Source organism: Apus apus, chromosome 4 (assembly GCF_020740795.1).
Source record: "Apus apus isolate bApuApu2 chromosome 4, bApuApu2.pri.cur, whole genome shotgun sequence".
In the NCBI taxonomy this organism is placed as follows: Eukaryota; Metazoa; Chordata; class Aves; order Apodiformes; family Apodidae; genus Apus; species Apus apus.
This window is the reverse complement of record NC_067285.1, coordinates 55,319,552-55,343,383: the sequence shown is the minus strand read 5'-3', so window position 1 is coordinate 55,343,383 and position 23,832 is coordinate 55,319,552. Positions and strand designations below refer to the sequence as shown.

Genomic DNA, 23,832 nt, shown 5'->3' with positions numbered 1-23,832 from the left:
TTCCTGACTAGCAAATTTAACCAGGACATCATTACAAGGCTAAAAGTGGTTATTCTGGGTTGCAGAAATCTATTGTCTCCTTTGATGAAAAGTGTCTTACTCTTATTTGCCTTGACTTTGAAGTGTGTTTTAGTCTGGTTTCCTTTTTAGACATGTCAGTGTGTTTTTTGTTTTGCTAAAAGATGGCCCCTGGCATACTGGAGCTACTAGTGCTCTGCATTCTATTTTCTGTTGATACTGTGTTTAGACAGAGACAACACTTGACAGGCACCTATGCAACAAGACCCAGTTGTGAATTGGCCTAGCATTTAGCATCCCATGGGGGGGGGGGGGCGGATAAAAATAAGTACAATCATAGAGCTCAATAATAACTTTTTTTTTTTTAAGGTCCATGTTCTGTCTCCCTTGAGTGCTACACACGGAGAGTATTACAGTGCTCAGACTTTTCTGTTGTGCTTCTTTGGGTATTGATTTTTTTAAGAAGTCTTTGTGGAACTGATCGACACCACATTGCTTCCTTGCTCTTCACTGGAGGCTCCATCCTTGGCATATGTAAAGGAAGGAACATGAATCTTTTCAGACAAATGAATCTTAAATAATGTTCAGTTAGACAGTTGAGCAATAGCTTTGCTTGCAAGTCTTAACTCTTGTCAGTCTTTTCTGAGTTACTATTGTCTTCAATAGCTCCCTACTGCATCTGGTGCTGCCACCTTCAGCATGATCACTTTTACTATCTAACTTTTTAACATACAGACGAAATGAATGCTTTTATCCACTAGCAGTGTCTCATGGGCAACAGGATTACAGCCACATAGTTGATTAGCTTATAATTAATTAGAGAGCTGGCTCCAGAGAAGTTTGTAAAGGCACATCCTTATCACAGCCTCTAAAACTGCACTGTTGTTTAGATGTACTTGGGTCAATTTGCTAGTTTGGGTGGCTGTAGCAGCATAGTTGTGGGACCCTGAAATCTTTTTCAGCCTGCACGACATGATGAAGAAGAGAATAGGTCCCTCCCTGCTGAAGTTTGGGCTCTTGTAGCTGAACTTGTACCCAGAATCCAGAGTAGCTCACTTAGAGCTGCACGAAGCAGCTGCACTGAAGTGAAGCAGCACCCTAGAAGACTTCAGGTTGTGTAGAGTTCTTGTTGAAGCTTGTTATCTGATGTGGTTGCTGGCTTCTGTGTTGCTTATTGCCTTCCTTTTTTGCTTCTTTCCTCACCAAGTCTGAAAGTACATTGTAAAGATGTGTATGCTGATGTGGATTTGGAGTCAAGCTAAGCAACAGCTGAATTTTCTTTACATGTTAGAGAAAAAGACTGTCTCTTCAGTGTTGTAAAGGCATACTGCACGCTGAGGATCAAAACCACATAATGCTTCACTTGACAACTGGTATAGCAGTGTATAAATGCTTATGTCAAAGGAAGCAATGTATGCTGTTATACTAAGAACAGATGTGGCAGACTGAGATAAACTTGGCATTTTTGTTTCTTTTCATCTTCTTGTGGTATTGCTGTACATTTATTTAATTTCTGAAGAGATGTTCAAAGTTAGGAACCAGCAGAATATATTTTATGTATTAAATCTGAAATAAATTGTTACAGGTTCTAGATGTTTGCTGTGAGCTTACAGTGTAAAGAAATTAATAGTTAAATAGGGAAGTCTCTGTACCCTTTGCTATTCTCCTAAATTCAGATGGCACTTAAACTTTTAATCACTCTATTTTTGGGATAGTGGAAAATCTCTGAAAGAAGTTACAGCAAGTTTACTTCTTTATTAGATACTTGATATGACAATATAGGGAAAAGTTGAAAGAGGCTATGGTATTTAGCTCTGTTTCCAGGAGATTTGAACTCTTTTGTAGTATTCTCAAATACCACCAATATCAAAATAAATTACAGCCGGGGAGTAGTAGCAGTATCAAAATCTATTTTGATATTAGTATGTCTTGAAATGTAGTAACGTATAGCATGTTTTTGTAAGACTTCAGGCTTTTATTTTTTATTTATTTTTCTCTTTTCTCTCACCAGAGTTCATAAGTCACCCTCAGATCAGAGCATAAGTGTCATTAATAGGCAGTGCCATGAGCAGAATAGTTTTGCACAGAAGGTAAAGAGTATAATTGAAAATCTGAAGCAACAGCAAGAGGTCTGCTGTGCTGTCACTAGATCACTGCAGCATCTCCGAAAAACTAGTTCTCTGTGCTGTTAAAAGTACAGTGTACTCAGTAAGGAAATGTAGTCTTTATTTACTTTTTTATAACTAACTATAGCACTACATAAAAAAGATACACAGAGACACTTAGATTCTCAGATATGGTTTCAAAAATTAAAGGAGTTAAATATTGATAAAGAACAGTTTCTTTCATAACTTAAGGAGCCAGCTCTTTTGAGCAAATCTAGAAATTCACTTCATGACCTTGGTAGCTTAAGTCTAGAGCACAGAGGTGGCGTAAGTCAGTTATACACAATTGCAGATAAAGCTGGAGGAGCCTTATCATTAGCAGCTGAATGTGCTGGAAAGAGATCGTGCAACATTAGCAATGGATTAATGCAATACCAAAATAGTAAATTACACTGAATGGATGGTTAACACGTGTAACTATGCATTCAGTTCTGCAGTGGAAATATGATGCCTGTGAGCCGTATGTTGATCCAGTCAGCCACTTACATGAGTCTTTTTAATCTATCATACTTAAGCTGTGTAAATAACTGGGGGTGTCCAGGCTGAATAGCGAAGCTGCAATATGAAATAGGCCTGTTCTAACATGTCTGAAGAACTGAAACCCATGCTCAGGAAATGGATATTATTACTGCTGGTAATGGCAACATGAAGTTACAGTCTAAGCCTTTGCATTTGTTTCCTTCTTGGAGAAGGCAGAAGGATGCAGTTGGAAAGTGCTTTATTTAGGGCTGTAGTCCAGCATGAGACTTCAAGTCAAACCTAAAATTTCTTTAGTGTTGGAAAACCCAAGGTGGGCAGAATTTATTCTGAAATAGATCACTTCTGATTTTCACAGTGTTAAGTATAACCAGATTTATCACTTGATATGCAAATAGGATGGTGAGTGCAGCTGGCACCTCAACTCCTGGGCATGTTCATTTACCCCTATCCTCCATCAGCATACAGCATCTTCCTCCACCAGTGCTCATATCTATCTTATTTCAATTACTCCTGCTATCTATAGAGATGTCATAGAGATATCTTTCTTCATACTTCATCTGATAAGACTTCCTTGTCATCTCTTTCTGCTTGGACTATTGGTGAAAATTTTCTTCCTGCTATTAATTACAGGCATCCCCTGAAGGATACTACTTGTGTTATCTATTTAAATTTCCTTCAGTTATAACTAGGTTACTTCAGCAACCAGCTGAACGTTCCAGAGAACAGATATGTGCTTTATTTTTACACAAGCCTCTCACAGGAACAGTGATATTGGACCTTTTCTTAGGTAAAAGCCAGTGGATCTTTATTCATATACGTTGCCCAAATGCAGTCTTCCATTCCATAAATTCTTTTCATTTCAGAGTTTACCTGAGTCTGTTTTAGCCACTAGTGTTAATGAGTATCCCTTCTAATATGTACCTGCTTCATGACTGTGCCCTCGCTTTGCAATAACTTGGATATTATAATTTCTGTGGCTGCATCCTTTGATATTTAGTGTTGTACAGTGAATTTTACTTGGAGTCCACATTACTGTGGGAGTAACTTTTCTGTTCTTTTGTTCTCTAGGTAGAGGTGTTCTTTACACAAGAGCAAACTGAAGCATTCCTGCTGACATATGAACGGGACAACTAATTAGTTGTATTTATGATAAACCAATTAATAATATTTATTATAGCACACTAGCTAGAGGGATGCTCAGTAACACCATTCTGTGCTATCAGTCCTCAAACGTTTTGCCTTGTGCACTTTCAGGCATGTTTTGCCATGCAATGAACATGTCTCTGTCCTGTTCTCATCCCTTTTGTAGTTGCATTGACATTCCTAGTTCCAAAGTATGGTGAAAGCTTTCCTGTGTATTCTGAAGTTGTATTATTTCTAAGTGTGTCTGTGTGCCTGACTGAATATCATATTTTTCAGCAAGCTTGGTTAGTGCTGTGTGTTCAGCAGATGCAGAAGCAGCAGTGATGAGCACTTTCTTCTCCTGTGCCTCCATATCCTCCTCAACAGCCCCTCAGGGTGGAGGAAAGAAAACTGTGTACTCTTTAGTGTTCTGCGTGTAGCACAGGTTGAAATGAAGTGTTCTTCTATTTAATGTGTCCTTTTGTCCCCCAAGGAATAGCTGCACCTCAGTTCATTAGTCTGTCAAGACAGACTGTACATTATTATTTATAAATTAAGTTGCTTTGGGATAATAATGCTGCTGCAATGCTAATGAAATGAAAAAATTTGAACATTATGTTCACATATATATGTGTGTGAGACACACAGGCTTATGCATCTTGTCTTCTGATACTACTAATTTTCTGTTCTGAGAGCATACAAACTAGTGTGCCCTGGAGACAAAAGGTCTACGGTGGTTAGTTCCTGTCCCTTGCCAGCCCTTTGGGATCTGTTTTGTTTTGGAAAGTGGGAAGGAATTAAGCTGTAGGAAACAGTGGTGTTTATGTCACTGGTTAGAGGAAAAAGTGATCTTGTAAATTGCCACGTAGGTTTGAACACACATTGTGTGAATACACGTCTGGGAAGGCATTCACCAATGTACTGTGATTTTCCCTTCTAACAAAAATAAACATTGACGTTTCAGTGTAATTTCCCAGGTTTTGGGCTAGGCTTTGGCTTCCTTCCCAAACAATTCTATGAATTTGGAGCTGAAGATGCCTTCCAGTCCCTCTGCCCATGTTGTCTGTTCCAGCTACTGGATCTTTATCAGTTCTGGGAGATGCTGCATATCACCATTTCTCTGCCAGATTAATTTCTTTTTACTCCAGCGGGCATAGTGCTTGAAGCAGTGCTGAACATGTGGTCAGAATTCTTACAGTTTCAGGGAAGGTAGAGGATGAATTTCCAGACTATTTCTGTTTGTGTTTTTGTTTTGTTTGTTTTTCTCCTGTTTATTGTTGCTTAGTCATTGTTCTTTTTGAGTCTTTCTGTCTGTGCTCTGTTACTCCATACAGGTAACATTTTCAGAAGTTTCTCTCTGATCCCATGAATTGGTCACTGAAACTACAAAGCGAGTTTCTGCTGTCTTTATAGCATATCCCAGTTTTGAGGAAATAGTAACTGGCTTTTCTCTTCTGTTGACTTGAGCTGTGCACACAGAGGAGGATGAAGAGCACAGCCAGTGTGTTAGTGCAGCATAGAGAACAGTAAAATACTGAATGTACCAGGACTTGAGAACCAAACATCTACTTGTGTTACAGGACATGTGGTTTGTGTGCATTGTGGTGGTACTGAAATGTACAGGACAGCGTACAGGCATTGCTGATAGAGAAGGAGCACTTGTTTACTGTGATTGACACAAGAATATTATTATAGTGCTAATAGTAGAACAACAAGAGTAATGACAGTTAAATAACTATTTATATTACCTTTGCTTTTTTCTTTAGAAAGTAAGTGTTGAAAGATAACATTTATTAAATGTTATCTGTTTTAAGAAATTTTAAATGATAAGACAGCTTTATATGTAGACTGCAGAGTTTTGCACAATACATAAGTATTTTAAATATATTCTAGAGCAGTTCTCTTACAGCCTTTTATCTTGCTCAACCTGTAGTGATTACTTTGCTGTCTGTCTTTTTCTTTACTCCTCTCCTACATAGAAGAGTTGTTTCTTCCTGCCATCTTAACTTTTTTCTTTGTTGATATAAAAGCATAAATTATTCCTAATGCAGTTCTTCCTTAAACATTCGCTGTATGCTGATAGGCTTAGCAGAGATGGGATCACCAGGGGAATGGATGACTCAGGCTTTTACACACTGAGTCAAAAGTCACAATGAGTCGATTCATATACCTTTGGCATGTAAGTACAAGCTGTCATTTCATTTCACTGAGTTTTGTTGATGAGTTTTTCCAGAATTAATTAAAACATAGTGAAGTATTGAAAAGTAATGTGACTTGTACATGGTCTGCTTAGGCATCGGTTATGATGGGAAGTGCGTTGGTGTTGCAACCATATTTCACTGTGTTACATTTGTAGTACAGGAAACAAACTTGGCATGCGTTCCATGTTTGTATTTCAATCAGTTACTTTTTGAGTAGTATGTCAATAATGACCAGTGATCTGTTTTAAGTATATGACATATAGCTGTTATTTCACTTTCACAGCCATTTAATGTTTCTCTTCATCGAAAGAATGTTGACTGAAGATTTTCAGGCATACTGCTTGTAAAATAGTTCAAAGGGCAATAATGCAGTGTGGGGTTGTGGAACTTGCCCAGCAGCGAACAGGATATAACAAACTGCTATTTGTTGACATCAGCTTAAAGGTAGTCCTTATTTTTAGTCCTTAGGTTTGTTAAACATTTCAGCTGGGCTGTTTTTAAGGGAAGTGATGCACTTTGGTTTAAATGGACAAATTCTGTCACCCCAAATCATCAGTTCTCTGTCAGCAACAATCTTAATGCATATCTTCTCTGACTGAAAGGGTAGTTGTGAGTAGCAGTAGCCTAATGTCACAATACAGACAAATAACTCAGTCATCAAAGTAGATTCAGGTTTGATTTCATTTCGAGTATCTTTCTTCAGTGGGGTCTCCCAGAGAATTCTGGTGCTTTGTGCTGATCCTCCCCACTGGAGATATGCAGATGAATTATCCGCATGTCAGCTCTACCCAGTGAAATTCAAGATCATGTTGCTAAGGTGCCTTTTTACAGGGAAATGATTCAGTGGCTGGCTTGGCCTACTATCACAGAAATAAATTGTTTTCTAAGCTCAGGTATCACCAAGGTGGTGACCGTTTAGTGCAAAACTTCTTCCTAAAGGTTTCTCAATAGGATGAAAGCCTATGCTGCTATAAAGCACTAGCTTTTCTTAGCTGCTGAAATAATTAATTGCATCTAGGTGATATATTTGAGACAACCCACAAGAAAATAATTATTTATGGGATATTTACCTCCATTCATTGTGCACTAGTACTTTTTACAAGAGTTCAGCTCTAGGATTTCTGCCAGAGTCACTGATGAGGTTTTTTTGTGGGATTTGTTTTTTCTAAGTTTTTGGCTCTTTCTGTACTTCCCTTCTGTTGTATACCTGTCACCTTTGGAGATCCCTTGAATTGTGACCTGGCTAGCTTTCCTTTGTGGTGGGCATGAAAAATTGTACTAAATCTGTCAGTGTTCCAGCTTCTGGTAGTGAACATGAGTTCTCTCTGAAACTATGCTTTACTGGGCTATGTTCTAAAAAGATGATTATGGAGTGGAAAACTTAAGGACTGGGTGGTGACATAAGATAAGGATTTGCAAGGAGAAATGGCTGTATCTGGAAATTTGAATGATCTGATACTGCATCTGTGGTTAGCTTTAGAGAAGTTATAGTTCAAATAGGTTGGTGCCTGCCCAACCTTTTCTGCTTTGGTAACTGCTTTTCAGTAACTCTATTCATATAGTTCTTCAGGTCATATAAAGTAATCCTAACACTTCAAATACTGTGGTGAGCCTTCGTAGCAAGGAATTGCTGGCAACTTGCTATTAGATCATTTGGCTGTTGTGCTTGGCTGTTTCATAAGGACATCATCATACACAAATGTTTCTTCTTGTCCCACTTTTACCACCAAGTCATGATAGGATCAGTCTGGGACCATCTGCTAGGAGATTTCATTGGTAACTTGGGCTAAAGCAAAATATTTTAAAAATATTCTGTGAAGGTTAGATTTGTTTCCTTCTCTTTTAACTGTTCTGGAAGAGTGGCAAATAAAAGCGTTGTCCAGTTTTCCTTTTATTTTCTCAAGCAGCAGGTCCAAGCCCAAAGGAAAAAAGTATAAACCAATCTAAGTTAGTCTTTTGTATGTATGAGAGCTTTCTCTGCCTTGGCTTCTCATTAGACCAGGTTTGCTTGCTGTGAGGATAATCTGACTTGCCTTTTAAAATGTTAAAGATCAGCTGTATTTGAGGAAGACCCTGCTTGGCAGTGACTTCTAGGAAATGTCCTCAGCTCTCTCTTGACAGTTAGCCTCTCTGAAACTGTAGCCTTTTCTTCCCTCTGAGATCCCAGTGTAGTTTGATGCATTGCAGAAAGCACCGAGTAGATAGATCCTAGCACAGTATTCACTATTTGTACATTCCTTATTGAAGAATGTAAAGTGGATGGGATCTGCATTGGAGCCAATGAATGCCCCATTAGTCTGTATCACTTCTGCAGGAGCAGTAATGCTGCATTTGTTTCTTTGGGACATTCTTCTCCCCCTCTACTCAGCCCTGGTGAGTCCTCACTTGGAGTATTGTGTCCAGTGTGGGGCTCCCCATTTCAGAAGGGACAGGGATCTACTTGAGAGAGTCCAACAGAGAGCTTTGAGGATGATTAGGAGACTGGAACACCTGCCTTATGGGGAAAGGCTGAGAGACCTGGGGCTTTTCAGTCTAGAGAGGAGAAGACTGAGGGGGGATCTAATTAATGTCTATAAATACATGAGGGCTGGGCATGAAGAAGGCAGGTAGAACTTATTTTCACTTGTGCCCTGTGACAGGATGAGGGGCAATGGATTCAAACTCGAGCACAGGAAGTTCTACCTCAACATGAGGAAGAACTTGACTGTGAGGGTTACAAAGCACTGGAACAGGCTGCCCAGAGAGGCTATGGAGTCTCCTTCTCTAGAGACTTTCAGGACCTGTCTGGATGCCTATCTGAGTAATCTGCCCTAGTGTTTTGTTCTTTGGGGTTTGTTTTGGTTGGTTGGTTGTTGGTGGGGGGTTTTTTGTGTGTTGTGTGTGTTTGTTTGTTTTGTTTTTTTGTGTCCTTCTCTGGCAGGGGGGTTGAATTCAATGATTGTTGGAGGTCCCTTTCAACACCTAATATTCTGTGGTTCTTTCCTCCTCCTCTTCTTTTTTCTTTGTTGCCTGTATCCTTTTGCTTAGAAGGATGTGTTAGTCTGAAGAGTGAATTCAGTCACGTGCATGACTGTGAGCCCAGGATAAAAATGAATTATTAAACAAGAACTGAGCTTCTCTATATTTATTAGGTAGAATGAGTTGTAGTAATGTCCTGTAGTCAGAATATAATTATTCTTCTCATTTATATGCCAGTCACTGACAAAAGAATCAGTTATTTTGCTGTCTGCTTTTAGTTATGTAGACTTTTAATAATTGACTAATTCTATTAAAAAGCTTGTAATGTAGTATCAGACTATATAAATTAATCTAATCACTAATACCATTTAGCTGGTTTAGAATGTGTTTTAAATGGTCATGTACTGTGAAAATTGTCAGACAAGGGATGACCAAGTTAGACTGCAGGAGAGATTTCATGGCAAATTAAATGAGTGCTTATGTAAAGTTACATACTATTGCAGTGTGTGCAAGTGTGTGCGTATGCGCACGCACATTCATATACTGGAGCTGATGAGGCTCTGGCAGGGAGTTTGCAGAAGCTGCAAGTATTTTTAGTGGAAACGAAATCTCAGTTCAGTTCTGCAGCATGTGACTTCCTATTTCTGTAAGTTACTTCCAAGGGACTTCCTCTGTTAAATCGGCTTGTCTCCAGAGATTTAATCTGGAGCTGGAGTGTAGCGTGCTTTGTCCTGTGCCTGGGACAGCATTTTCCCAGAGTTTTCTTCCAGTATTTTAATTTTGCATTTTGTACTGTCTCCAGCATGCAAGGATCTAGTGGCTGCTACCCGTGATCGGAAGCTGAATACATTTGTACAAGTCTCAGTGGTACACCCAGCAGAGCACATTTTGACGAGGTATTCAAGTACTGAAATCGTGGAGGTGAGAGTCTTTCTTATTCAATTAACATGTTGATTAATGTACTGCTTGTTTCTTCCTTAGAAAGTGAATGAGAAATAAAACAAGTCAGTGCATAGTCCTAGGTGAGACAAGCATACTGTGGCAGTTAGTAAAGCATACCTAAGAGTGTTCTGTAGTTCCTGGCATTTAACCAGGATAAACAGCTAGAAATGAATTTGGCTTTTCATGAAAGCTCTGTTGTTCCAAGTAGACACATAGAGAATACTCTGGTTCTCCAGACATGGGTCTAGAATGAAAGAAGGAATAGTTGATCTCATGCAGGGACAAGGCAATGCAAAGTAAAACTAAATGAAGAGGACATTATTTTTAAATTACAGAATAACACAGGTGTATTATGTGGTCTGTTATCGGATCTGTTTCTTGTTCTGTTTTTTCCATTGGAAAGTTGACACTCTTGTAATTTGAAAAATATTAGTCTAGTTGTTTAATTAGGGAAAAGAATGTGTGTACATAATGTTGTGACTTTATATAAAATAATGAATAACTTGCATCAGGTGTTACAGCAAAAGTTGGATGAGGGTGCTCTGCTGGTCTTCACTTTGCCTGTAAGCATCAGTGTCAAAAACAACACAAATGGCTCACAGGAAATTATCCATGAGCTGGCAATGTAGGTGTAACTTGATTAACTTACTGGAGAGAGTCATCAAGAACAGGGAAGTCTTATTGTTAACATATACATGAGATTGCCAAGGGCTTGTTTTAACTGTGAGATACAATGAAAGTGTTTCATGGGCTCTTTGTGTGATCAGTTGCAAGCAACTACTAATTAAATTGTTATGGTTTCAGCCATTCAAACATCCTGAAACTGCTTGATTCAAATACCTTGTATCTAATCAGGATGTTTCACTGCAGACTGTCTGGAATGGTGTTGTGCAGAACATGGAATAGATTTATTTTTTTATTGATGCTGATGCACTTCCTAACCTGGTGTCCTAGATCTGAATATATCCTTGAATTTGTTGTGTCAAGGCTCTCAGCTTCATAGCTACATGCTTTGGGGGAGGGGAAGGTAGGGGTACAGAAAAGTTAGTTTCTTCAGGAGAAATTAGTTATCATGCAAATTCTTTATTTTATTTAATAGAAAAATTAAGAATACTAGCATGGTAGTCTTTGGAAGTTAAGTATAATTAAACATTAAGAAAAGGTAAAAACATTTTATATGATTCATTTAATTGTTTGTATATCTGAAGATATGATAGAGTTACTTGTGTGTACAGCCTTTAGATATAATCATGTTACAAAGCACAGGAGTGTTCTCTTAACTCCACTACTGCCTAAAGAGAGGTATTGCAGTCCCTTTCCCACAAGTCAGTGTCCTTAATGTATTACACAGAGTCTGTGTAGCAATTCTATAGACTTTTTATTGTGACTTAATGAAGATCTCTTTTTTTTGTGTGTAAGTAATACCTTTAGTTCACTTAAATTTATATGAAATTGTGGTACTTTGAGAAAGTATTGTCAGAGAAAGAAAGGGATTGTTATTACAGGTTGTATTCCAGATACTGAAACTTGCTGACTGAGCTGTTGAAAGGCATGTTGCTAGGCACTGTTTCAGAAGTACTTAATATCTTTTTCAGTTAAAAAACTCTCCATGAAGTGTTTTTTTTTTAAACTTTGCTTTGCAAAGTTTTAAAGTCCAGTTTTCTTATTGATAGGGACAAGACTTAGCTGTTCTTATCTCTCTGCTGTAGAAAGCTAAGTTCTTTTAAAGAGCCCATCCATAATGCTTACTGCACATTGCACAGCTGTTACCTTACTGAATGTTTATTCATGTTACACAGGGTACAAGAGATCCACTGTTTTTGACTGGTGTGACATTCCCACCGGAATACCCCATCTATGAGGAGACTAAAATAAAACTAACAGTCTATGATGTCAAAGATAAATCTCAAGACACGGTAAGTGCTTTGCTTTGTTTCTTACATAAATCTTACTGAGGATTAAGTTTCTTGCCATGTTGGTCTGTGGCTCTCTTTAGCAAGTTTGCAAATTGGGGAAATAAGTTTATGTAGAATTGGTTTTGCTCTTGTCTTACACCTAAAATCTGCTGTACTTTCTGGTATTAAGAGAAAAAGAACCATGCGCTTAAGATGGACCCTTTGCTATTGTTTAATTGGTTACATGAATCAGCTCAGGTATTCTTGTAAAATAAAAGATGACTCTTGTGTGGTTTTTGATGGCAGAGAACATATGGAGTAGACTGAGATTACACCGCTGTGAATAATTTTTCAGAAATATGTTTCTAATAGTATTGTACTTCTATGCCCAAACCAGAATGATAATAGAGCCTGTAGCCTGATGTTTGAGATTAAAATAAAATATTATTATGTCTTGCATGGTTATGCCTACAGCTCTCCTGTGGCTGCTGCTCTTACTGATTTGTAATGGCCCAAAATCTTCTGTGTCACTGAATGATTTTGGGTTCCTATGCTGTACGTTTTTGGTTACACTGTCAGCTTCTTACACTGTGAAACAGTTACTCACTTGAGATGATATAGGGAGGCCAGTGGGACTATTTGAGTGATTTAACCGCCAAATGCAAACCTTGAGTGCCATCTTCTGTGCTACAGGTGATCTAAGACAGTCTTGCAGAGCTAGGTCATCTCATAGGACCGCTGGGAGATCTGTGTTGTTGTGGTGGTGTTCTTTTTTTGGGGGTTGTTCCCCCCCTGTGGCAGTTCAAGTCCAGCTGATAGTTTTCTTGTCCTTGACACCTGTATTTAATGAACTGTTCTTCACATATTGATTAAAGACTGTACAAGCTCATGACATGACTGTATATGCATTCATAACTTACAACTTAAGACTGTTTTTGAACTACTTATTTAAGTAAAGTTATATATTTAGAGGACTTTAGTTTCTTTTCAGCTAGAATCATAGAATCATATGTTTAATTTTAGGACCTTTGTGAGCAAACAGTTTGGATCAGTCTCCTCACTGTGCTCTTTAATGGGAATGCATGCAATATTTCAGACACAGAATCTGAATTTCTTTCTTTATAGACCAAGGTATTTCTATTTAACCAGGGAAGGGGCATATATGCACATTTTCCCAATGTGTTCATTTTAGCCTTTGGTTATGGTTTAGACTACAGAAGTTTAGAACCACATTTCCTGTTTATTCAGTAGAGTTGTCACCACTGGACAGATACAGGAATTGAGTGAGAAGAGGTTGACTTTGTTCCTTCTCTCCCAGTTTTTATCGTGACTGACAGATAATGGAAAACAATGCCCTATCTATTAGCAAAAGAAGTGGACTTGATTCATGGAGTTATCCCTGGATTACTGTTCTTATAGTTGCAGACCTCTATACTGCCTCTTATACAGGACAAGATCTAGCCTTTAGAATGAATACAATTGGATAAGTTTTTATGTTTTTTAAAGAACTTTTTGTAACTGTTCCTCATAATTATACTACTGGACTAGAGTCTTTTCCAGAGAATCCCATTAACATAGCTCAGAAGACATATGAAAAAATACCTTTCTCATTTGTCAGAGCAGTTGCAGAGTTCCTGTGTAAAACATCCTAGACCTAAGTACTAGGCTTATAGTACCTTTTCATAGAGAGAAAAGGTTAATCTCATATTTGATTTATATTTATTTAGCTTTTTTAATATTTAGCCATTTTAGAACTGGATGTAGGTAAGAAAAAAATAAACTGGAAGATTTAAATCCAGGTGGGCTGCAGCATCTGTGAATGATTCTGGGCTCACAACCAAGTTGTGACATCATTTGTGGCAATATTTGGATTTCTGTTTGCATCCTAGAATATGAGCAACGATAAAACTAGTGGGTTGACTTTCTTTCCTATAATTGGAAGCCATTGCACTTTCCTGTTTGAGTCTGGAGGTGTTTATAGATTCATAAAAGTCAGGTTTAAAGGAGCTATGGATTGATACCATTACCAGTATAAGGGCAGCTGCCCAGACCACAGAGGATGCTTCATGACCCAAGGAATGGGATGTGTCCCTTTGGCAACAAATCTATTCCAAGTGCTGTGGCTTCACAGTTCTGATTGTCTAGGTTACAATAAATCTGGCTTTCTAACCCTCAAAAACTGCTGCTACAGCTTATGGTCACAACACGTAGCCCCACCGTTTTTCCAAACAGACAGGTAATCCATTTCAGGGTAGAGGGGATTCCAAGACTGTTAGGTATGCTCTGTTCTCCTTGGCTGTGCTTCCAGACCAGTCACCAGCTCATACAAGTGTGCATTTATGGCAGAATAAGCCTTGGATCTGATTGGAAAATATTTGACAAAAATTGGGCACAAAACTACAGAAATAAGAATTCCCACATTGGGGAATTATTACTTACTACTCCTGGTTACTTAATTTAATCAGTTCAAAGTAGCTAATATTCCTTGTCACAAATATATACTTAGTCTTTTCTTATTTTTCTTGTAATTAAAATGAATCTAAAGGAAGTGAATTCTGTGCACTAATTAAACTTAGCAGGACTTTACTGCCACAAATAGAAGACTGTAGAGAAGATGGGAAGATGGCAGAGGGTACCTCAAAGGATAAAGCATTTTTGTTTTTTTGTCTAAACTTGCCCAAATCTATACAAGAGAATTAGGTATCATTTTCAAACACACTGGATTTTTACTATAATACAAAAATAATTAGATACTGCTTGTTTTGTGCATGTAGGTCATAATGCTGAAGTGGAAAGGGATGCTCCCCAGTGAGAGAAAACAAGAAGTATTTTTATACTGCTGACATGCCACTTGTCCTGCTTATTTCAAAAAGATGTTTAAATAACCTGTGATGCTTGCATTCCTTTACTAGAAAGCAGCTAGTTAACTTCACTCATGCCTATAACTTACCTTATATAAGAAGTGCAGTTTAATTATATCAAAGTACTGTGCAGCTAGTATCATGTTCACTGTGCTTGACACAGTAGCTGCACTTTTCACTTTTTATGCTTCTCTGTCTGATATTGATCATAATTATATTTTTGCTGTGTCAGGCTTTCTGTAATTGAGGCTTTTTACTATAATGAAACAGTTTTGTCTTTTTCTAGTTTTTCTAAGTTAGGATGATTAGTTACTGTAAGTTTTCATCTAAACAGAAACTTCTAATAAAGACCGTGCTGTTTGATATAGTTGGAATAAAGAAGTTAATACAGTGTGTTTATGAAATATCATTTAAATATATCCAGTGAAGCCATGCATGCAAAGCAGTGGATAATGCCATATTCTGAAAAATGTACAGTGACATCCATTTCTGTGTCACGAAGACTTTCTTCCCATACTGCCATGAGCAAATTTGTTTCACTGGCTTGAGCTGGACTGTCATTAAGATTTTAGATAGTTGGGTTTTGTTGTAATGCTAGGACTGCACCTGTTCTTTCATTGTCCAAGAAAATCAGATTTTCAGGCTTGTATGCTGTTAAAAGATTCCCTCTGTACCACTTTGCACAGGCATGCTGTTCTTACCTTTCTTGCAAGCATGCAGGTTTGCCCAGTTTGGTTTAGCAAGTTCTAAAGCTGAAGCCAGAAATTCAGTTTGAAAATACTGCTCAGCACAAGTGAGGTACCACTGTCACTTGACAGACCCACAGAAAATGCAAAATAGATTAATTTGTTTTACTTTAAGAGGAGGGAATGTCTAGTGACTAATCTGGGAAGCAGCTGTCTTTCTGTTCTGTGTTGAGAACATACATACCTGTATCCGACTTACCTGTTGGTAAAGTGAGTTTGAAAATGTTTGTGTCTTGTAGGATGGGATTGTGTTTGTTTTAATTCATCAACATCTCAAAGTAAACGTTGTAATGTTCTGGTATGACATGTAGCGAGTCAGGCCATCTCCTTTTGATCCACACATGCAGAAATGCTAAAATCAGAGGACAGGAGCAACTCTGTGTATCTGTCTCTGCATCACAGAATCACACATTCCCCTTACCTTTGGGATGTGATGGAAATCAAGAAGTTTGAGAAGAAGCTTCAAAATCAGAGACTTTGTATACCAACTAGGGTTATACTTCACAGATGCTTTTGCTGTTTATCTTAAAGACCGGCAGATAGATATAACAACCTTTGGGTGGATATAACTACTGGAATTCACATGTGATATTGAAGATACAAAGAGCCACTCTAATGCTGTCTTCTGAGAGTAAGGAGAAACTGGCATTTGAAATATTACATTTTTTGCAGTCTGGTCTTGCATTTGTTACTTGCCAAATTTGCTCATAATTACTGTGAATAAAATTAGATCAATTTCATAATTTTAATAATAGTATGGATAGAGGTGCAGTTTTGGATATGGGAACATACATTATAAAGTGCCAGTTTTAGATTATGTAGGCTTCAAATTACATGTCTAACTGTTGAGGTTTGGATCTTCTATTAAGCTTGTTCACTATGAATGAAAATCGGCCAAAGATTTTTCTTTGTGTGCTTCTTGATATTGCAAGTATCTCTGCTAAATATGAATCACGCCGGGGGGAGTGGGAAATGAAGCCTGCCTGCCACAAAGGAGGCATTTTGATTTGGGAAGCCAAATCTGAAGTGACAGGGTTGCACGTTCCCTCATGGGCATTGATCTGTGTCACAAAACCACCAGGCAGTTCAGCGTGGGTTTTCAGCTCTGCTAAAGAGGCCCATGGCTGGATATTAGGAATACTACAGAGCAGTATGTGAAATGCTGTTAGCAGACATGAATGTGTAAGCACATCATTTGCCTGCGCTCTGCCCATACCCCAGTGCTCTTAGTCTTTCACTCTCATGAACAATAAAACTACTGAAGCTGTTTTTCTTTTAAACTTGAAGTGGTGCTGGAAGTGCTCAACTTAGTTTAAAGAAAAAGCAATTAAAATTCTTTCTTTTCTGAGTTCTGTTCATCATCTCTGAAGGATTTGTAGAGAAACATGACATTAAATTAGAAACTCTTATTATCTCATTCTAACAGAGCAGTACTGTACAGTACTGTGGTCCTAACCAGAGAAATACTTGCAACAAAGCTTTAGATATTAATGTTTCTTGTCAAAAGCTTGTAATGTTTTTCACAAACATATACTTGATGATAGATGTAGTTTTCCTTTCATATCAAACTATATAGTCTTTATAAACACCATTATTAGAGATACTGCGGTGGAGATGGGGTTTTTATTCTTCTGGGCACGTGCATACAGAATCCACCTAAATCATTATTGTCAATCTTTCTCAGTATTTTTTAAAAATCTGGGTATGTAAAGAGAAAATCAAACTGCTGTTTTTCATTTGGATTTGTACTGAAATAAAATCTTTCTTTGAAGTATCTGAGGGTATAATGAGGTTTCATATATCTGAGTGTATCTGTAAGAGAACTAGGGATAAGTGTCAAGACCAGGAAAGTTGCAGGTATAGCCTTAAAATCCATTTGTAGCCTAACTGCTCTTAGCACGTAGCCCTTGAAAATTCAATGGGAGGTTTTGCTTTGCAAAAATCTTTCTTGTTGAAAGCATTCTACTTCATAATTTTTCTCCTACCTTTTTATTTTATTTTTTTTTTTCCCTAATTGAGGCAAAATCCCTATTGCTGTAGCTTCAGGGAAAGTTGACTTATACCATTTGTTCATTTTCTGGTTTCTTTTCCTGTTCTGCCTACTCTGTCTGAATGGTACTTCTGCCTCACATCAGGCAAAGGTTTCATCTAAGAGCTGACTCTTTGGAAAACTTGTAAAAGTACGTAGTGATGAGACCAATTGTATTCTGTAAAAATATAAAGGGCTACCTTGGAAATACCTTAGAAATACAGGAACTAAGCAGTAAATTGCAAAACTTTCCTGTAGGCTTTATTTTAACCATCCAAGGATTTCAGTCACATAGGCATGATTGTTCCAATCTCTGTTCCAAAACACTTGCAAATGTATTATTCTTCCATGAATACTGTGTATATTCATAAATGCCCTTAATTGCTCCAACTCTCACTAGACCAACACAGAGCACATCAGAATAGTCAAACTAATTCAAGGAGGTTTTTGCATTGCCTTGTCATTTCTAATGACAAATTTAGAGTTTAAGGAGCATGTGCCTAGTATAGAAGGCTGGGATGTTTTCCTTTCAAATATGCATGCTGCAGTGAGTAGAGGAAGGGCAGAGCATGGCACATTGCTTCTGCAGTCAGTGTGGAGCAACCTGGCTGTGCAAACATGACCTCAGGTAGAAGCATTTGCTGCTGTCCTTTCAAAGGGTTGATCTGCTTTCCCTTCCTGGTGCCTCTCACCCTGGCATCTCCTGGAAAAGGCACTGGAGGAGCAGCATCTCATGAAGGGTGCCTGGTGCTCCCAGCTGGCCAAGCACTGCAGCCCCTCATGGGCAGCCCAGGCACTGCCAGCGTGCAGGATTTTCTTGTAATAAATGCAGCAACATGAGAATGTTTGAATGACTCAAAGGATAAAAATCTGTCTTTTCTCATTGGTGCTTCCCCTTTTTGGTCAGGTGAATGATCAGTTAGTCCCATCACACTAGCACAAACTCTAAAATGTACAAAAGGAGAACTGACATTCAAGAAAATAGTGATGTCTGCCTTTAGCTGTGGCTACTTATTATACACACAACAGTTGACATGTTTAGCTGTAGCTGATGGGCAGTTTTAAAATGACAGTCACTTTCTGTAAGTGAAAAAAAAAAAAAAGCAGAAGACTTAGGAAGATGGTTTTTTTCCAAACAAAGCTTCATTTTTACATATGGAACTCATGTTTGGTAATTTCCTTACCTGGAAAATAATCCTTCAAATGGATGCCTCTCTTGTTGATGTAGAAGCATTTCTGACTTTAAGTGAATACACTGAGCTTGAAAAATCACAGCTGTTAATTACTTTAATTTTTAATGTTTTGTGTGCTTTTGTCAAATAAGGCTTTAGAATACTCTGTTATAAGTAATTGTCTTTCTACTGCAAGAAAAGTGTTCATGCCTCCTTCTTTACTTGCAGCCAAAACTGTACATCAATAGAAATGAATTAACTGTAGAAACTGTATTAAATGCTGAAAAAAAAAAAAGTTTATAGTGTAGGTTCAATAAGGAACTTCCATTTTCTCAAAGCACAATTCAGTACTCATGGAAATAATTCAGTGTCTTCCTAAAATGCTTTTTATTTTATATTTGTTATGTTTTTAGCATCTTGAAAATCAAGCATGTCTGTTCTCATATTCTCAGCCATCTCCCTTCATAGAAAAGCACTTAACAAATATTGACATAAAATAGGAGGTGCATATATTTAAAATGTAGTCCTTCAGTGGCAGATATTTCTGCATACTGTTTAGTACATTTAGATGCAATAAGAATTGAAAGTATGAAAATAAATGTATGTGGAACAGTGTTAAGTCTTCTCTCATGTTTGTCTTACGAAAGCAGACCATTAAAACCAGCTTGGAAACAGTTTGGTTTTTTTCTTTTGAAGTTTTAGGATGTATATTCTGGGAAACTGAAAAGAGAACAAATGTCAGGTATTAGACCAGGTTTTTTTCCCTGTACTATGGATCTCACAAAAGTGTTCTTTACAGTTATGGATATGCTTGTACCAGTAAATGTCTGCATTTGAAATTTTGAATTTAAAAAATAAAGCTGAACAAAGAACTCTGTTTAAAAACCAACTAAGATTCATATGCACTGGATGTAAGACTTGGCATTCTTGAGCAAGTTTTTGTTAGAAGATCATAGTAAATTGCTCTGAGAGTAAACTAGTGAAATGTTTTGTGTACTGTGTTTTAAATGTTTGATGAATGAACATGAAAGACTTGTGTAATCATTTAGGAATTCCAATGCCGTTAGAAATGCATGTATCATTGAATTTTACAGAAATCAAAGCCTTCTTATGTAATCATTATGCAGAAACTAATTCCTATGTGGCCGAAATTCTCCATGCTTGGGTTTCTTGATGCCAGAAGTGAGATTTTTGTTTTGATCTGTTCTTTCGTCCTGTTCACTATGGATAGTGTGATCAAAACGGAAGGGGGGGGGGAAAGCTTTTTTCTAACATGCAGTTTTTTGAGAAACTTTTTGCTGTTTGCGTAGGGATGGCTGCAAAGTCAGGAGAAAAAAGGACAGATAGAGCTGTAACGTGGTCAAAATTCAGTGCATTAGGTTCTCCAAAATCTCAACCGCATAAGTGTGAATGAATATCATGAGTATCAACAATCGAACTCAAGTTTTCAGTGTAGAAAGCAGCTGCTTTATAGTGCTACAACACTTCGTGGTTTAAGAGATTTCCTTTCACTGAGGAGTAAACTGACTTCCCACACCCTGAATTTGTTACTTGTTGAGATAATGGATCACTACCAAGAAGTCACTGGCACAGTGACATTAGGCATGATGATATTTAGTCTTTTTGGTGTTTTTTTTCTTCAGCTTTCTGGGGTGTTGAGAATTTACTGGATTTTTTTATTTCTGTGGAGTTCGTTTCATCACAGTTATGCTATTTTTAAAGCAAAAATGGTTGAAGATTTTTTTTTATAGTGCCATGCAGCTGCTGCTGTTTATTCTTGCAGTCTTCTTATCTTTAAATCATTTGTCATATGTGCAGTCTCACTAATGTGAAATGAAAAAGCTGCAAGTCAGAATTATCCAAACAAGATTAATAGGATTTTTTTATCATTATTATTATTTTATTTCTCCAGTTCAGTGTAGGGAAGGTTTCTGTTTTATTTATCGTTCCTTCCCTTAGTTTTGTTTTCTGCTCCAGCTTTCTTTGCAGGCTTTAGCATATTTCAGTAAGGCACAGTGTTTAAAACATAACTTTTGTGTTGGTTCATAAAGCTTTCAAAGTGACATGGTTTGGATTAAAAAACAAAACAAAACTAGCAAAGACTGCTCTGTCAGTTTTGACAGTCAAACTTAGACCTGAATCATCTTCAAGCGAAGCTCAAAGGGCTCTTACTTAAGAGAAAAGAGCAACGACACATGGAAGGCCATGGAAGGAGAGTTGCTGTAGAAATACCCATCAATACTGTGGAGCCTCAAGATGGTACATCTTTGTCTTTGAGTTTGTAGTACAAAATACAGAATTAGCTAAAATATGAATAATACAAAGACTAAAAATTGTGTGATAGAAGTACAAAGCTCAGTTAAAATGAGGGAGACTATATCCTTCCCTACAACTGCTTTGCTTATCCAGAGTTCTTGTAACTACCCTGTATACCTGCACATACTTCTTTTCTGTCCCTAAAGCAGCAGTGTTAGCATCGTTTGCTTCTACAGTTGCTAATATAGTAACATTGAAATAATAAATTGTAATGTATTTTTGTGTTTGATATTGAGTATGAAAGTTGAGGGAGGGGGAAAAATTCTGTTTCAACCTTTATGAAAAAGGCACTTACAGCATGAGTAACTAAAACAAGTGTAAGCGAAGTGTTTATTTTCTTTGCAAAATGCAAGCAATATATACTGGTATTACTAGCAAGTGCAATATGGTAAGTTAGGAAGATACATTTCTTGCTATCTTTTAAGAAAATATATTAAGAGAATATTGAATATTGTGTCTAGTTTGCTTAGCCTACACCACAACAGTAATTTCACAGAGTTATTCGGTTTGGAAAAGATAAGGTCATTGGGTCCAACCATAAACTAACTCTGCCATTACCGTATTCTACCAAGTCTAGTGCTTAAACCATATTCACAGAACCACAAAATCTTTTGGGAAAGACCTCTGAGATCACCAAGTCCAACAATCCACTCAGGAAAAAAAAAAAGCACCACATCTATATGTCTTTTAAAAAGTTGGTGTGGTGGTTCAGCTATCTCCCTGGGCAGCCTATCCCAGTGTTTTAATTACCCTTTCTGTGAAAAAGTTTCTTCTAATATCCAACCTAAACCTCCCCTGGGAGTTTCCTCTTGTCCTGTCACTTGTTAGTAGGGAGAAAAGGCCAACACCCACCTCACTACAACCTTCTTTCTGGTAGTTGTAGAGGGTGCTAAGGTTTTCCCTCAGTTGCCTTTATGCTAAACAACCCCAGTTCCCTCAGTTTCTCCTCAAAAAACTTGTTCTCCAGACCCTTCACCAGCTTTGTTGCCCTTCTCTGGACAAGCTCCAGCCCCTCAACATCCTTCTTGTAGTGGGAGGCCCACTGTAAGTAACTTCATTTCGTTTTACTTGTGGTTTCTCATTTATGTGATTTATTCATGGCTCGTTCAGAGTTAGGTCTTCAAACTATGAGAAAACGCCTATGATGCTTTATTAAAGGCACTTAATTTTTCAATGAAATGTTTAAATTGCCTTTTTCAAAGAGGAAGACATTTTAATTACTATTGAATTGATGTAGTAATACTACATTATTTTAAAGTACTTACTTTAAGCCAATAAACACTTTGTCCCAAGTTAGCCTATGCTGGTGCTGTAAGGCCATTCACCTCTAATAACACCTCACCTTCCCAAAGAATACAGCAGTTCAGGGTGGGGGACATTTGGTTTTGGCTTAGATTTCTAAAGTTAATTTATTTGTCTTACATGAAATAAAACAATTTTTAAAAATGATGTTGGACAAAGTAGCATTTACATGTTTGAAAAAAAGGCACAAAATTTTTCACCTTGTATGATCGTTTTCTCTTGAAATGGTTTTGTTTTAGTTTGGTTTTGCTTGGGAAATGCTTTTGGGGGAATGGGACTGTTTCTAGTAAGGTCCTTGGCCTGATGATACTTGAAACTTGCCATGTCTAACTGACTGCGTGAGTCAGTGTTTCCACATGGCATAACTTCTGGAGCTAGGGGTTGGCAGAGAATCTGAGGGTGGGGTGCTGCTTGCAGCCTGGAATATAGGTTAGTATCTGAGCACTAATAGCATTTGCAAGCCAGAAGGCTGAAAGTCTGAAAGATGCATGTATTTACATGAAGTTTTTAGAATTCATTTTTGGAAGAGGGCTTACATTGTTCCCTTCTAATCTCTTCCTCCTCCTAGTTTTCAGATCACTGAGAAGACAACATTTAAACTGTTGTTTTGTTCTTTATAAGCTGGGCATAAAGACTGGAATTTGTCCTCCATGGTCTAAAAGAGTAGTGTATTTTGTTTGTAGAGTCAATGGTAACAAAATACTTAGGAAAATTATGACTGTCTGTACTGAAATTCTGAATAGTATTGAAGGTCTACTACATGTTATTAGAACAGTTAGTTCTATGTATGCAGGAGGAATTTGCATGCATGTACTCACAGTCATGCAGTCTTTTAGAAGAGGTGCTGCTTTTTGAGGTATACATTCTTAAGGATGTTGAAAGAAAAAAAGCTAAAATGTAGGCTACCTTATCAGGTACCTTTATTTATTTATTTGTTAGACCTTTTTTCTATCTCTAAATCTATATAGTCCTTGTAACCACTAAGTAAGTTAACTGTCTCTCCTTCACATTTAAATTTTTAGAGAGGAAAACTGAAGAAATAGGGCTTTTATTGTTAGATTTGATTAGCTTCAGATCCAGATTTGGAATTTCACTGGTTGTGCTACTAAATCCTTTTCTCTCATGTCTATATCTGAAAGTGGAGGTGATGTTTGTCTGTGGTGTTTCTCTGACTGCTCAAACAGCTCAAACACAGCTGTTTGCATCACTTACTGAGTGCTCCCACTTGTCTCTTCTCGGGTTCTATGGAAGCGTTACTATGTTCAGGATATTTTGATACTGAATATTAACTTGCAGGAATTTATTGACTGGAAAATATTTGTGCAGCAAAAGGACCCTTTAAGTCTGAAAAAACCCACATGCATATCTTCCTATCTTTAAAACAAAAGCCTCACTGCAGCAGGTACTTATATTAATGTTGAAGATATGACTAGACATTAGCTGTCTGTAATTGTGGTTGTTTTCTTGATGTTGCATCTTGTGTACAGCACCATTGCAAGGTTTTTCCAGTTGTGCAGTCCCTGTGCATGCCTCTTGAAAGCAAGCTTTCTGTATTCACTTTTGCCTAAATCCTTATATATAATATGTAGGCTGCAAGAGAGTGGGTCTCGGCATCCTTCAGCTTA

At 37.6% G+C, this 23,832-nt stretch overlaps 1 protein-coding gene across 3 annotated transcripts in view; it reads left to right on the top strand.

Annotated features, from left to right (window-relative positions):
- The window catches only part of INPP4B (inositol polyphosphate-4-phosphatase type II B), a 346,588-nt gene that overhangs the window by 138,197 nt on the left and 184,559 nt on the right, over positions 1–23,832 (top strand). For all 3 annotated transcript variants that reach the window (XM_051617089.1, XM_051617087.1, XM_051617090.1), the window contains 2 exons: positions 9,747–9,865; positions 11,686–11,802. In XM_051617089.1, coding sequence (XP_051473049.1) covers positions 9,747–9,865; positions 11,686–11,802 — 236 coding nt within the window. The remainder of the gene's footprint in view (positions 1–9,746; positions 9,866–11,685; positions 11,803–23,832) is intronic.